Here is a 12,081-nt window from a genome sequence, read left to right on the forward strand (position 1 = left end):
CTCACCCCTGTCCAGTCCACCCTCTACGGTCACTCATTCCTTTTCCCCTCGCAGCACCCTGCCTAGGTCAGGGGGGACTCAACTGCAAAGCTGATATTGGGAACTGGAACAGCCTGATGCAGGGAGGAGGTGGCTGAGGCTGAAAAGGGGCTGGCACGGGTGATAACCCAGTGTCTCCCCACTTCCTCCACCAGCAATAACTAGACTTAGGGTACCTTGTCAGTAGATCTGACTGGATACCACCAGGCCCCCTTTTTGACCAGGCACCTGACCTCTCCCTATGTTAAAAGCTCGTTTAATTTATGATTCCAGAATGTGTTTGTTTCACAAACATGTGAAAAACCCACCATACTGTAATGCTGAACAAAACATGTTATGTTGGGATACACACAGCCTACAAAGGCCTCAGATTTTGAGAGAGCTCTATACAAACCAATTCTGTTTTCAGTCCTGAAATTCTTACTCACCTGAATAACCCTGCTAATTAATGCTACTCATGAGCATAAGGATTTGTATGACCAGGACCAAAGCAAAACACAGCACAAGATTTATAACCCGACCCTTCCCTGATGTTCCTTGTACCTGCTTTACCTCCCTCCCTCCCATGTTTTCTAGTCTACAGTGTGAGCGAGATCTCAAGTCCACTGGACTTTTGTGCATTAGAACATATTTATATTATTTCTGTTCCACATTACCAAAGCACTTTTGTTTGGAGAGCCACTTAAAATAATATTTAAAACAATTAACAGCAGATTTACTATAATGTTAAATTTACAGTAATTAACTATCTGAAGAACCCAAGAATGCCAACATGCAACATGTGGGCATTTTTTCCCCTCTGGTCCCCGTGTGTAAAGTTTAAAGAAAAAAGCATCCATGGCTTGTGTGCCAAAAGGTTTGAACAAACAGCCACTAAGCTTGCAAACAGAAATGCAAAGTGTTTCTTTACTGTACCTCGTGAGTTTACACAATACAGTCTCCACCTTAAATAATAAATTAAATTCTTGTTTAACTGGTATTTGAGTATGCTGCACTCTCAGACAACCAGCATAACTCAGAGCCCAGTAGCTCTGGTCAGGGGACACTGGGTAAGAGCTTGGAGAGAGCAGAGGAGCCTGCCGGCTGCACTCAGACACAGAAGGCTCCTCTGCTTTCTCGGTCCCTACCCCTGGCGGCGGCAGAGCAGCTGCTCTGGTTGGGCTGAACCCGACGCCTGCCTGCTTCCAGCGTGGGTCCCACAGTGAGCCACCTGCTCTTAAAGGGCAAAGCTGGTGGCTGTGGGGGCATAACAAAACACAAACAACCTCTCACCCCTCCCCCCCAACACAAGAGCCAAACCCCCACAAATACTCACACACTTTTGGAATTTACATTTCTAGTTTGTAGGATGTGTGTTACTCTGTGGTTTCAGTGTTTCCACACCCAGAGCTAAGGGACCACACAAACGTTGATCACAAATTGAAGCTTCATTGTTTAGTTATTACCAAACAAATGCACATAGTTTTATGTAAATACTTGATCGCAGCAGATATATTAAGTAACCTGCACTATTCCTAGAGCCTGTATACCTAGCCACACCTTAATGTCAGCGAGATGCCAATTTTATCTTATCACATGTGCACACACGAGGTGTTTTGTTTGCTACTGTGACAGGAAGTTGCTCATGGTTTCTCCTTAACTTGCTTTTTGTAATTTTCCTGTGGTGGCAAAGACTGGCTAGAAAACGAGAACATACAGAAACAGTATCTGTAGAGTTCCACATTCCAAATGGGATGGACATAAAGGCTTTCAACAACAGTAATAATTCCCTTCACTGAATTGTCTTCTAACTCCTTTCAGCAGCCTACAAACATCGTCTGGGATCTTCTCTCCCAATCGATCCCATTTCTTCCTCCATTTTCAGCTTCTTGTGTGCTCTGTCCATTCCAGTTACATAGATTCCTCTTCTGATTCAGCTCATGTACTACAGCTAAGGTTATAATTCTGCAATAGAGGTCTCGGATTCCATCATTCCAGTGAATCTCCACTACTTCTTCAGCTTCAGTCCAGTGTAGCTGCCAGTAGTCAGCTCCTGGTGGGGGTCCCTAGTGTTAAGCTTCACCATCCCCCAGGTATTTTAAGCAGAAATCACAGGTTGCTCACAGGCATCTGTGAATTTCTGTTATTGCCTGTGACTGCTCCTAAAAATACCTGGGACTTAACCATGGCAATAGAGATCAGACATGGACCTAGACAGAATTCTTTCCATAATCCCCTCATTTCCTTGAATCTAACCTCACAATTAGCCAGCTTTCCACAACTGAAATGCTGCCTTGTATTTGTCTGAATTAGACTAAAAGATTCTGGGCCAGAGCTCATAAATTATTTCATGACTTATGAAGCACTGTGGACATGGTAAAATGTAACACGTCGTAAGTCAGAATTTAAACCTTTCAATTGATGTGTTTAGCTGGTTGAAGGCACGTTTTACTAAGAAACCTGGCGTCTTACCTGATCTTCTGCCCTTACAGTTAGTGTGTCCTGGTTCAAAAGATGTGTCACACGTTTAACATCAAGCTGTAGAAACTCATCTGTCTTGTAAACTTCAGTGAAGTGTTGATGGATAAAGTCATCTGCAGTGGCCTTCAGTTCTGGACAGTCTAGGCATTCTGCTAATACACTTATACCTATACAGGGAGAAGGAAAATAAAGGTGTTAGATATTTCCCAAAGTTTTTATTCCAAGTTCTCATATGTGCTAATGGACCTCTGAAATTATGGTACTTACATACTTACACAGCACACAGTTTTACCCATACTTCATCTACAACTTAAGAGCTGAATACTTCTCTTCTTCTGAAGGCTGGAAAGATACATTTCTACCACCACCAGAGTGCCGTCAAATATTTTCCATCCATGGGCAGAATACATTTTGTTATGTGCATCAAAGGATGTGCAGATGTGCACCACCAATAGAGACATGCTGCTGGCTGTGGGCACTGGGTTAATAAACTGAATGGCACATGAATCTCTCCTGGGTGGCCACAGGGTGGTTACAGGGAACACTGACCATCATGTAATCTGTAGAAGCTCACAGCTGGATTAATCTAACAGGTCTCTGCACAAACAGAACTAGTTGTTGGGACCTCAATTTATAATAAAAGCAAAATCAATTCCTTGAAAAGTGCTAAGCAAGTGACACTACAAACTTCATTTCTATTAAACAGAAGACTATATTTAAATCCAATGAACCTCCTAAAAGAAACACTGCTTGTAGAAGCTGTTCTGAAATTTGAACAAGTTGACCTATGTGGGATAAGCTTTTATTAATACTGTCAGTTCACGGGTTTCCAAGTAAAGTCTCAAAAGTTTGTATCATACTGCTCTGTGCAAATTCTGTTATCTTTAAAAAAAGAAAATACCCAGCTCCAAATATTTATTGTCATTTTTCAGAGAACAGCTTTAAAATGATGCAGCTGTGTTAAAGAAATCTCTTACCAAGACAGTTTGAAGCATCCACTTGCTCTTTCAAAAAATCCACGCACATTTTTTTGACAGGTTCTATTTGATATTGGTTTGCTGCATCTAGTAAAGACTGGACGTTATTGCTATTAACGGAAATTCTGTAAGACACATTTAATAAAAAATGAGCACCACAAATCTAAAGCTACTGGCATTTGAAACTTTTAAATAAAGTTACACAAAAAGCACATGCAAAATTATTTCCACACTTTCACCTTACATTAAGTGTGAGCTGTACTCTTCCTTTGGGTCCTTCCGAGCCCTTCCCAAATACAATAACCTCTTGTAACAATACGTAAATAAAGGCAAGTTGGAACTAATGGTCCTTAATTCCAAAGGATAATTCTTAACCGCTAGATATTTGTATGGGCCTGACCTTTCAACCCTCATTTGTGCAACAAGGCTTTACGCAAGTGGCAGCAGATTGAAGGAATAGCACATTTCTTCATGCAGTGTCACACTGTAGCCGTTTTGACCCACATAAGGACGCTATAAACAATCCAGATGAAAGATGTACTAATTAAAAGCAGAAGAGAAACAATATTGTTATGTTTATAGAGCTACCCATCTAGTCTGCCTAGAAACATTTGCTCTAGTCCTGCAAGCTATTCTGCATAAGCAGATTCAGGGAATCATACAGAACTCCACTGATGTTAACATTGCAGGACCCTGCCCACAGAGAACAGCTTGGAGGATCAGAGCCTCTGCTATCTCTTCTTCATAGATGCAAATATCAATCAGCTTTATTTACTATCAGACTGATGTTTTGAGACTCTGTGTAATAACAGCACATTTAAGTATTCAGAAATGTTTATTCAGAAACAAAACCTAAAACTTGCCCAATTATAATTCTTTTTAAACGTTCCTAACCTGCAACAATAGCCAAAGATGTTTAGTAAGTTACATCATTATGGCCTTGATCCCAGAAGCACTTTAGAATTTCAGTACACATGCATAATTTATGTCTACACCTGGAACTAAGGGTGTGATTCTTTACACATGATCATGTATTTTCTAGCCTGACTCAGCTTGTTCTCCGCACAGCTCAGATGACAGCTAGCATGAGTATATTGACATGAACCAGGGAAATCATACACCTTGCTCCTAGTGTAGATGTACACACAAATTCTCATTTAAGACATACATGCATAAATGTCTTCAGGATCAAGGCACACTAACATTTTAATTTGAATTATTAATGACATATGAAGTTGTCAACTTCCTGCAAAAAATATAAGCTTTTAAATCACAGGCTACCTTGCAGTATAAGCAAACTCTACAAGCTGTTCAATAATGTCAGGCTCTGCATCTTTCAGCTCCACTTCAAAGGACTTTGATTCAAGCATATTTGCTGCAACGAAAAATATAACAGAATGACATTATTGTATCACGTAGTCGTTATTTACCATTAGCCACAAAAAACAGCAGTAAAGCAAATATACTGAGGGGGAAACCTTAAAACAAAAGGAAACCAGCATTTCCAGACCATAAATCTTCAAACATAAGAACCCTTTAAATAAAAGAAAAACATTAATTCATAATCTCCTATAAAAGTTTATAAATAATATTCCAATAACTTTACTTTTGTACATTCCATTTTGATATAGATATGATACAACAAACTTTTAAAAGGTCCTGCATGTTCAAAGAGACTCACATTTCTGCAAACAAGTGCCAAATAAGGGAAAGTGCTGTGAGGGTGGTGAAAGCAGAAAGGAAAAGGACAGTAAAAACCACTGCATTAGGAAGAGACGAACAACAAGAAAAAAAGTGAAGAAAACTTGAACTGTCTGTTAGTAATCATACATATGCCAGGCCTGAAGATGAGCTCTGTGTAGCTCAAAAATTTGTCTCCGACATTTCCCCACCAACAGTAGTACGATAAAAGTTGTTCTCTCACCCATCTTCTCTCTGATTAAGATACTTAATACAGGTAGCCCCAATGATTTTAACTACAGAGGATAAAAGTAGTAAAGACCAGTGCTGCATGAGGGAAGAAGAGAAATTAAGGAAAGTACAAGAACTTTCTCTCCGTTTAGGAGCCAGTTTCTATTACTTTCTTCAGAGATCCATGGCAAAAAGTTATTACTTTTTATTTTACATATTAAAACATTAAAAACCAAACCAATTTTGAGAAGAGACTTACTAGTAAACATCAAGTTAAAAAAGTGACTGGCTGAAGCAAGAACAACACGATGAGCTGGGATCTTCCTTTCCTGCACCATAAGAATGACATCACAGAGAGTTTTCTAATGATAATAATAAAAAATAAAGATAAATCGTGAGAATGCACACAAGAATATGATGTTAAAAGAGGCTTTTCTCTGCTCTTCAGCAATTATATTAATGTAAAGTTTAAAAAAAATCCTACTCTTAAGCACAAGAAAAATTAGTAGTTTAAATATGTCAAAAAAGTGTGAAGAACAAAGTTAAGGCTTACGTATCAATCTTGGTTTACCCTGTTTAGCAAGAAAATAATACACCTATATACTGGAGACAAATGAAACTTCCAAGCATCAATTCGTAAATAAGCAAGCTGAGGTTCTGAAAGAGGAACAGTTGTCAGTCTGAGTTTTCACAAATGATTTTTTTTAACCTGACATTGTCTAATTAACATGTAAGCTCACTGTTCTGAGAATTTTTTTACTTGGTTTGGTTACCTGATATGTTTTGACAGTTCTGCATATGTCTAGTCAGACAGTTTCTCCTGTTTGTGTGATCTTTCATAGTGACAGGAAGAGAAAGCAACTATAAAATTTGAAACACTGTCAGTGCAAGACTAGTGTACGGGGGTGGAATACATACAAATGAACAGATTTAAAAGTTGGCATTCCTTTAAGACTGATTTTTAGAACATGAATACTGATTTATGTCAGACTTCAATGGGACCCGAGTACATAGAGCATCTAATATTGTTGTCTAGCATTAGAACTTCATTGTCAGTTACATGAAGTTTCCTTATTGCAAGGAAGTTAAGCCCAGTAATATTGTGGGAAGGAAGAGTACATAGAACTAGATAGAAAAAACAATGATACTTAATCTGATTATCTGAGTTTCAATAGGATCCCTAAATGCTCCTGCAGTCATCTTTGATGGGAAAGAATACAGATCAAAAGTATATACAGCTACAAATATCCCATACACAAAAATAATGCATGTTGAAAAAGTTAAGTAACAAATGTACACTAGAAAAGGCCTGTTTACATAGAAATAGCTGAAATATGCTTATTCAATAAGGCTAAATTTGTTTTTATTGCTTACTATGAGCTCAAGACCTTGCTTCAGAGAAAGCTTTAAAAAAAAAAAAAAAAAAAAAAAAAAAGATGAATTAAGTTCCTGAACACATTTGGCTTAACAGAGAAACTGGGGTCTGACTTATGACAAGCACAGTGGTAATATTCTGAATTTAGTTCATATAGTATTGTCCAAAGCAGGGACCAAAGCCAAGATATTTAGTGAAAATATCACAAGCTGCCAACATTTTTGCACTCCACTTTGAAAACATGAGCTGTTGTGAACTCCCTTTCCCTGCTTTGCTATAACAAAGTAAGCACACCACCATTTTAAAATTACCTGGAGAAGATGACGCTTCTATACAAAGTCGCTGTATTTTTAGTCAGATTTTTCACTCAAAGATGGTAGTTAATTTTTTTCCTCTTAAAATCCTTTCCTTCACCCTCATGTGCCTTCCTCTCACCCCGCTCCCCAAAAAAGCACACATAGAGAGGGAGAGAGAGCATGTGAATGCAAACAAAACTAAATAAAATCATAGAAGAAAACTGCTTTCAGCTTCAATACAAAGCCTTCTTCCCCATATGGCTGGGGTCTGCATGGCTCCGGAGCCAAATGAGGCTCTTTAAGGACCTCTTTGTGGCACCAGATGCTATAACTGCAAAGTAAAAACAAATTCCTCCTGATTATTTTTGATATTTCAGTGAACATTTAAAAGTCCAACTATAAACAACTCATATCTAAACAGCAAGTGATATGTAATCTCAAAACACTGGATAACTCCCCTTCTGATATGTGCAGTGCATTATGGGATGTGTGCACGCTGTTCTTAAAATAGGAGTTACAAAAAGTTTGGTTTGAAGTCATTTATTAAGGACTGTCTCATATTCACAGCCACTGTGGCTCTTAAATTGAGGGTTTTTTTTTTTTTTTTTTTAAACCAAATCTGGAAAAAAAAAGGCTCTTCTTGCTCTTTTGGTTACTGACCCTGCCCTATGGCATCCCTGCATGCACGTACATATGATCACACTTGTTCAAGCGTTTTAAGTTTGTCATATTTGGAGCCTCCCAATCCTGATAATATCTCCTTCTTATTAAAAACCTGGTAGCTTTATGGGAGGAGAAATATTTCCAGACTCATTCATTCCCACCCAGTTGTTCTAGGGTTTCATCCTTCCATATGCACCACAGCTTCCCCCCACCCCCTCCCAGGTCTAACTGAATGCCTTCCCCAAGAGGCAGGCACCTCTAGCCCACACCGCTCTGAGTGCCCTCCCCTGCCCCCAGAGACAGGCCTCCCCAGATTCTCCCCAACTGAATCCCTTCTCCCTCCCCTAGAGACAGGCACCCCAGCTCCGCTCCACCATGCAATGAATGACATCCCCCTCCCCTCGAGCCAGGTACCCCCCATGCAAACTGAATGCTAGCAACTCAGCAGAGCTGCTGCAGCTGGGGCCTGGAGATGTGCAAGCCTTGCCATGGCTGGGCCCAGAGCCCTGCCAGGGTCACCAGGTGCTTGAGTCCCAAAGCTTAGTGGGACATGAGCAGAGCGCACTTCATCTGAAGGCTCCAAGAGCTGCATGTGGCTCCACAGCCAGATTCACCACACCAAGGTGTCCTGTTTGCCACATGTGGCGAATGTACTGAACACCATGGTTCTAGACCATCAGACAAGAGAGTTACATTTCAAGGTTCTATTTTTAAAATTCTTAAGAGGTAGTTCTACTGAATTCTTTGGGTTAATTGATTAACTTGAAACTACATTTCCAAGGGTTTATACCACAGCCCGCACATGTGACAAATTTTACTCTGTGTCTTGAATATAGCACTAAGAACACTGCCCTGCCACCATTAGCTGAAGGGCATTAGAGAAATAAAATGAGTGAGAACTGGAGTGATAGCAGTGAATCCCAACACTGGAATGTATGAAGAAATATCAATGAAATAAGGTACATAAATATTTACCATCAAAGATTCAACATATAAAATAGTATTAAGAAATTATAGGTAGGAACAGTGAAATGGCAGTCTTCAGCAATGGCATAAACATGAAGATTGTGGTCTTGGGGCAATTGGGCCAATGAAAAGCATGCAGGCTATGCTAGATAAAGGTCACTCCAAAATTTGAGGGGAAAGGTCAGTTAGGCATGGCCCAAGTTGTTAAATGAGGTTTGACTGAGAGATTTAGCAACTATTACTGGCTTACAAGAACAGACCAGTCAGAGGGGGCTTAAAGATTGCCCAAGAAGATTGGTGGTGATCGGATATCTAATGTAGTGAACACCTGTGAAAATGAGGTAGGATCAGAGGCTAAAATAGAAAAAAAAAAAAAAAAAAAAGTTACTTAGACCACTTAGATGCCTTCAAATCACTGGGATCTGATTACATGCATCCTCAAATATTCAAGGAGTTGACTGAAGAGATATCTGAGCCATTACAGATTATTTTTTTTAACAAGTCATGAAAGATGGAAGGGATTCCAGAAGACAGGAAAAGGAGTACTATAGTACCTATTTCTAAAATGGTAAATACAGACAACCCAGGGAATTGCAGACCAGTCAACTTAACTTCTGTATGCGAAAAGACAATGCAGCAAATAAGCAATTTGCAAACATCTAAAAGATAGTAAAATAGTAAGTAAATCAGCATAAACTGGCCAAGAAAAAAATGCTGTCCATCCTAACTTTTAGCTGTCTTTGATAGGGCAACAAGCCTTTGGAATAGGGGGAAAACCATTAAACTAGATATAACCTGACTTTTAGTATCAAAAGCTTTGCTCTCTCACATGACCCCCTCAAACAAATCACAGAAATGTAACCTACATGACCCTACTGTAAAGTGGGTACATAACTGTGTGGAAAACTGTTCCAGAAGAGTAGTTATCAGTGGTTCAGTCTTGCGGACAGGGCATAATAAGTGGGTCCCTGAAAGGATCAGTTCAGGGCCCAGTTCGGTTCAACGTCTTCATGTATAATTTAGATAATGGTATAGAATACACTTAAAATTTGCAGAGGATACCAAGCTGGGAGGGGCTGCAAGTGATTTGAGGGATAGAATTCAATTCTAAATGACCTGGAAAAAGTGGAGAGATGGTCTGAAGTAAACAGGATGAAGTTCCTTCAGTGGATTTGTCCTTAATGAGGAACAGTCAGTTGCACATGTACAAAAATGGGAAATGACTGCCTTGGAAGGAGTGCCTCAAGAAATGGATCTGGGCATCATAGTGGACCATAAGCTAAATGAGAGTCAACAGTGTGACAGTACTGCAAAACAAACGTCTTTCTGGGATGTACTGGTAGGAGCGTTGTAAGCAAGAAATGAGATAATCCTTCTGCTTTCCTCCACACTGATTAGGCTTCAACTTACGTAGTGTGACCAGTTTTGGGTGCCACACTTCAGTAAAGATACAGACAAATTTGGAGAAAATCCAGAGAAAAGCAACAAAATTATTTTTCTTTAATCTATGAAAGAGTGAAAAAACCCTGGGTTTGTTTAGTTTGGAAAAGAGAAGACAGAGGGAACATAATAGCAGTTTTCAAATACATAAAAGGCTGGTACAAAGAAGTGAGAACTGTTCTTTTTAAGGTCTGAGGATAGGCCAAGAAGCAATGGGCTTAAACTGCAGCACAGGAGGTTTAGGTTGGACAACAGGAAGATCTTTCTAGTTGGCATGGTGGTTAAGTACTGGAATAAGTTGCCTAGGGAGGTTGTGGGATCTCCATCATTGGAGGTTTTTAGAGAGCAGGTTAGATAAATACCTGCCAGAAATGGTCTCAACTCTGGATAATACTCAGTCCTTGGGAGTGTCAGGGGTCTGAACAAGGTCCCTTCCATTCTTAAGATTAGAGGATTGTTACACTAATGATAAGGATTGAGAGAATAATTAATCAAGAACAGACCAAAACTGCATATAAGGCAGAGAGCTGAGAGGCTTAAATGAGAGCGTGTTATGTATGAAAATGCTTAGAAAGAAAAGGTCAGCAGCAGCAGCAAAAGAGGAAAATCAGAAAAAAGAACAAAATCGCTGAAGAGAGAAGAATAGGCTTAAGTTTTTTGCAACAGATCAAGAAATAACTGCAAGCAGCACTCTGATGCTGAGATAAAAGAGAAGGACCCTTTTGGTAGGGAAAGAAACCTTTGGACAACCATAGTATAAGAAGGAGAAGGGATATTTGAGTGTGTATGCTTGAGATAATAAAAAGCAGAATACCTATACATACAGTTCAACGTTTTAAAATTGCTGTCAGTGTCCTACATGCGACTGACCACCATTTGTATAATGTAATTACTTAAAGCTATTTCCAGCTATCTTGTACTAATATGATTTGTGTTAGTTTCTCAATATAAGCTTTTAAGATGTTGTATTAAGGAACAGTGGTACATTAAAGACTACTCTGTAATCGAAGGTTACTGTATGAATGTCAAACCTCTGTCCATCCCTAGTGTAAATAACTTTAACCTTTTCTAGGAAGTTTCTTTTAAGACATAGGGAAATCCCTGGTAAAACCCTGGCAAATAATTCCTCTAGGCATGTCTTTTCATCTACCAAAACTGACAAAAGAGTTTCTGAAGTGGGCAGGCCACTGGGAAGATGCTTTATGCCGTTTTTTTTGGGTAACAAATTACCATTGTTCCTTTTCACACACCGAACCACAGTATTTATTACTGAGCATTAAAATTATTATTTATGGCACTGGTGCTGGGAAGTCCAAATCAGGATTAGGGCCATATTTTGGTATTTTCTGTGAAAACTTTTAGGACCCAGGTATGCTTCAAAGCACTTAGCCATGGGAACAAATTGGTTTTTGCTTTCGAACAGAAGTCTTTTCTTTTAACTCATCCTTTCATTACTTATGTAGAACAAAGTGCATTAATATTAAACACTTTTTCAGTATCTGAGACTTGATTCTAGCATATTCCCTGCTAATAAGTGTCCGCAAAACTTTCTTAAAAAGTAGCAGAGTATATTCTCTCAGGCTATACCTTCACTATACTTCGACTACATCACAGGACATGGTTTCGGAAAAATAAAGCTGAGTCTGGAATTGGTAAACATTGCGCACTGTCCCCAGGCAGCAGCACTGTTTGCTGATGAAACCATTTTCCAACTGTAGCAAAGATAAGCTTTCTTTCATCAGAGGAAGAGATGCATATTGGCAGACTGTACCTTTAAGAAGCTGACTGGCGGAGTATAGTAATGTTTCTTACAGCACAACAATGCTAATGTTCTCCATATCCACTACTATAGCTTTCTTATGATGCTAAGTTCCTGAGGCCATGATTTTTTCATTTTACTTGTCTATAGACAGCATCAGAGCTGCGCAACAGCAGAGTTCAGGTTACTCAGTGC

General features: G+C 39.3%; 1 protein-coding gene across 4 annotated transcripts in view; it reads right to left on the reverse strand.

Annotated features, from left to right (window-relative positions):
- The window catches only part of KLHL7 (kelch like family member 7), a 35,728-nt gene that overhangs the window by 12,790 nt on the left and 10,857 nt on the right, over window positions 1-12,081 (reverse strand). For 2 of the 4 annotated variants that reach the window (XM_074984641.1, XM_074984638.1), the window contains exons 2-5: window positions 5,647-5,749; window positions 4,758-4,851; window positions 3,477-3,601; window positions 2,491-2,666 (exon numbers count right to left, since the gene is read on the reverse strand). In XM_074984641.1, the coding sequence (XP_074840742.1) occupies window positions 2,491-2,666; window positions 3,477-3,601; window positions 4,758-4,851; window positions 5,647-5,725 (474 nt within the window). In that variant the 5' untranslated portion in view covers window positions 5,726-5,749. Of the gene's footprint in view, window positions 1-2,490; window positions 2,667-3,476; window positions 3,602-3,876; window positions 3,957-4,757; window positions 4,852-5,646; window positions 5,750-7,073; window positions 7,093-12,081 lie in introns of those variants that run through there. The other 2 variants (XM_074984639.1, XM_074984640.1) reach the window with 2 other exon arrangements.

Source organism: Carettochelys insculpta, chromosome 2 (genome assembly GCF_033958435.1).
Source record: "Carettochelys insculpta isolate YL-2023 chromosome 2, ASM3395843v1, whole genome shotgun sequence".
NCBI lineage: Eukaryota > Metazoa > Chordata > Testudines > Carettochelyidae > Carettochelys > Carettochelys insculpta.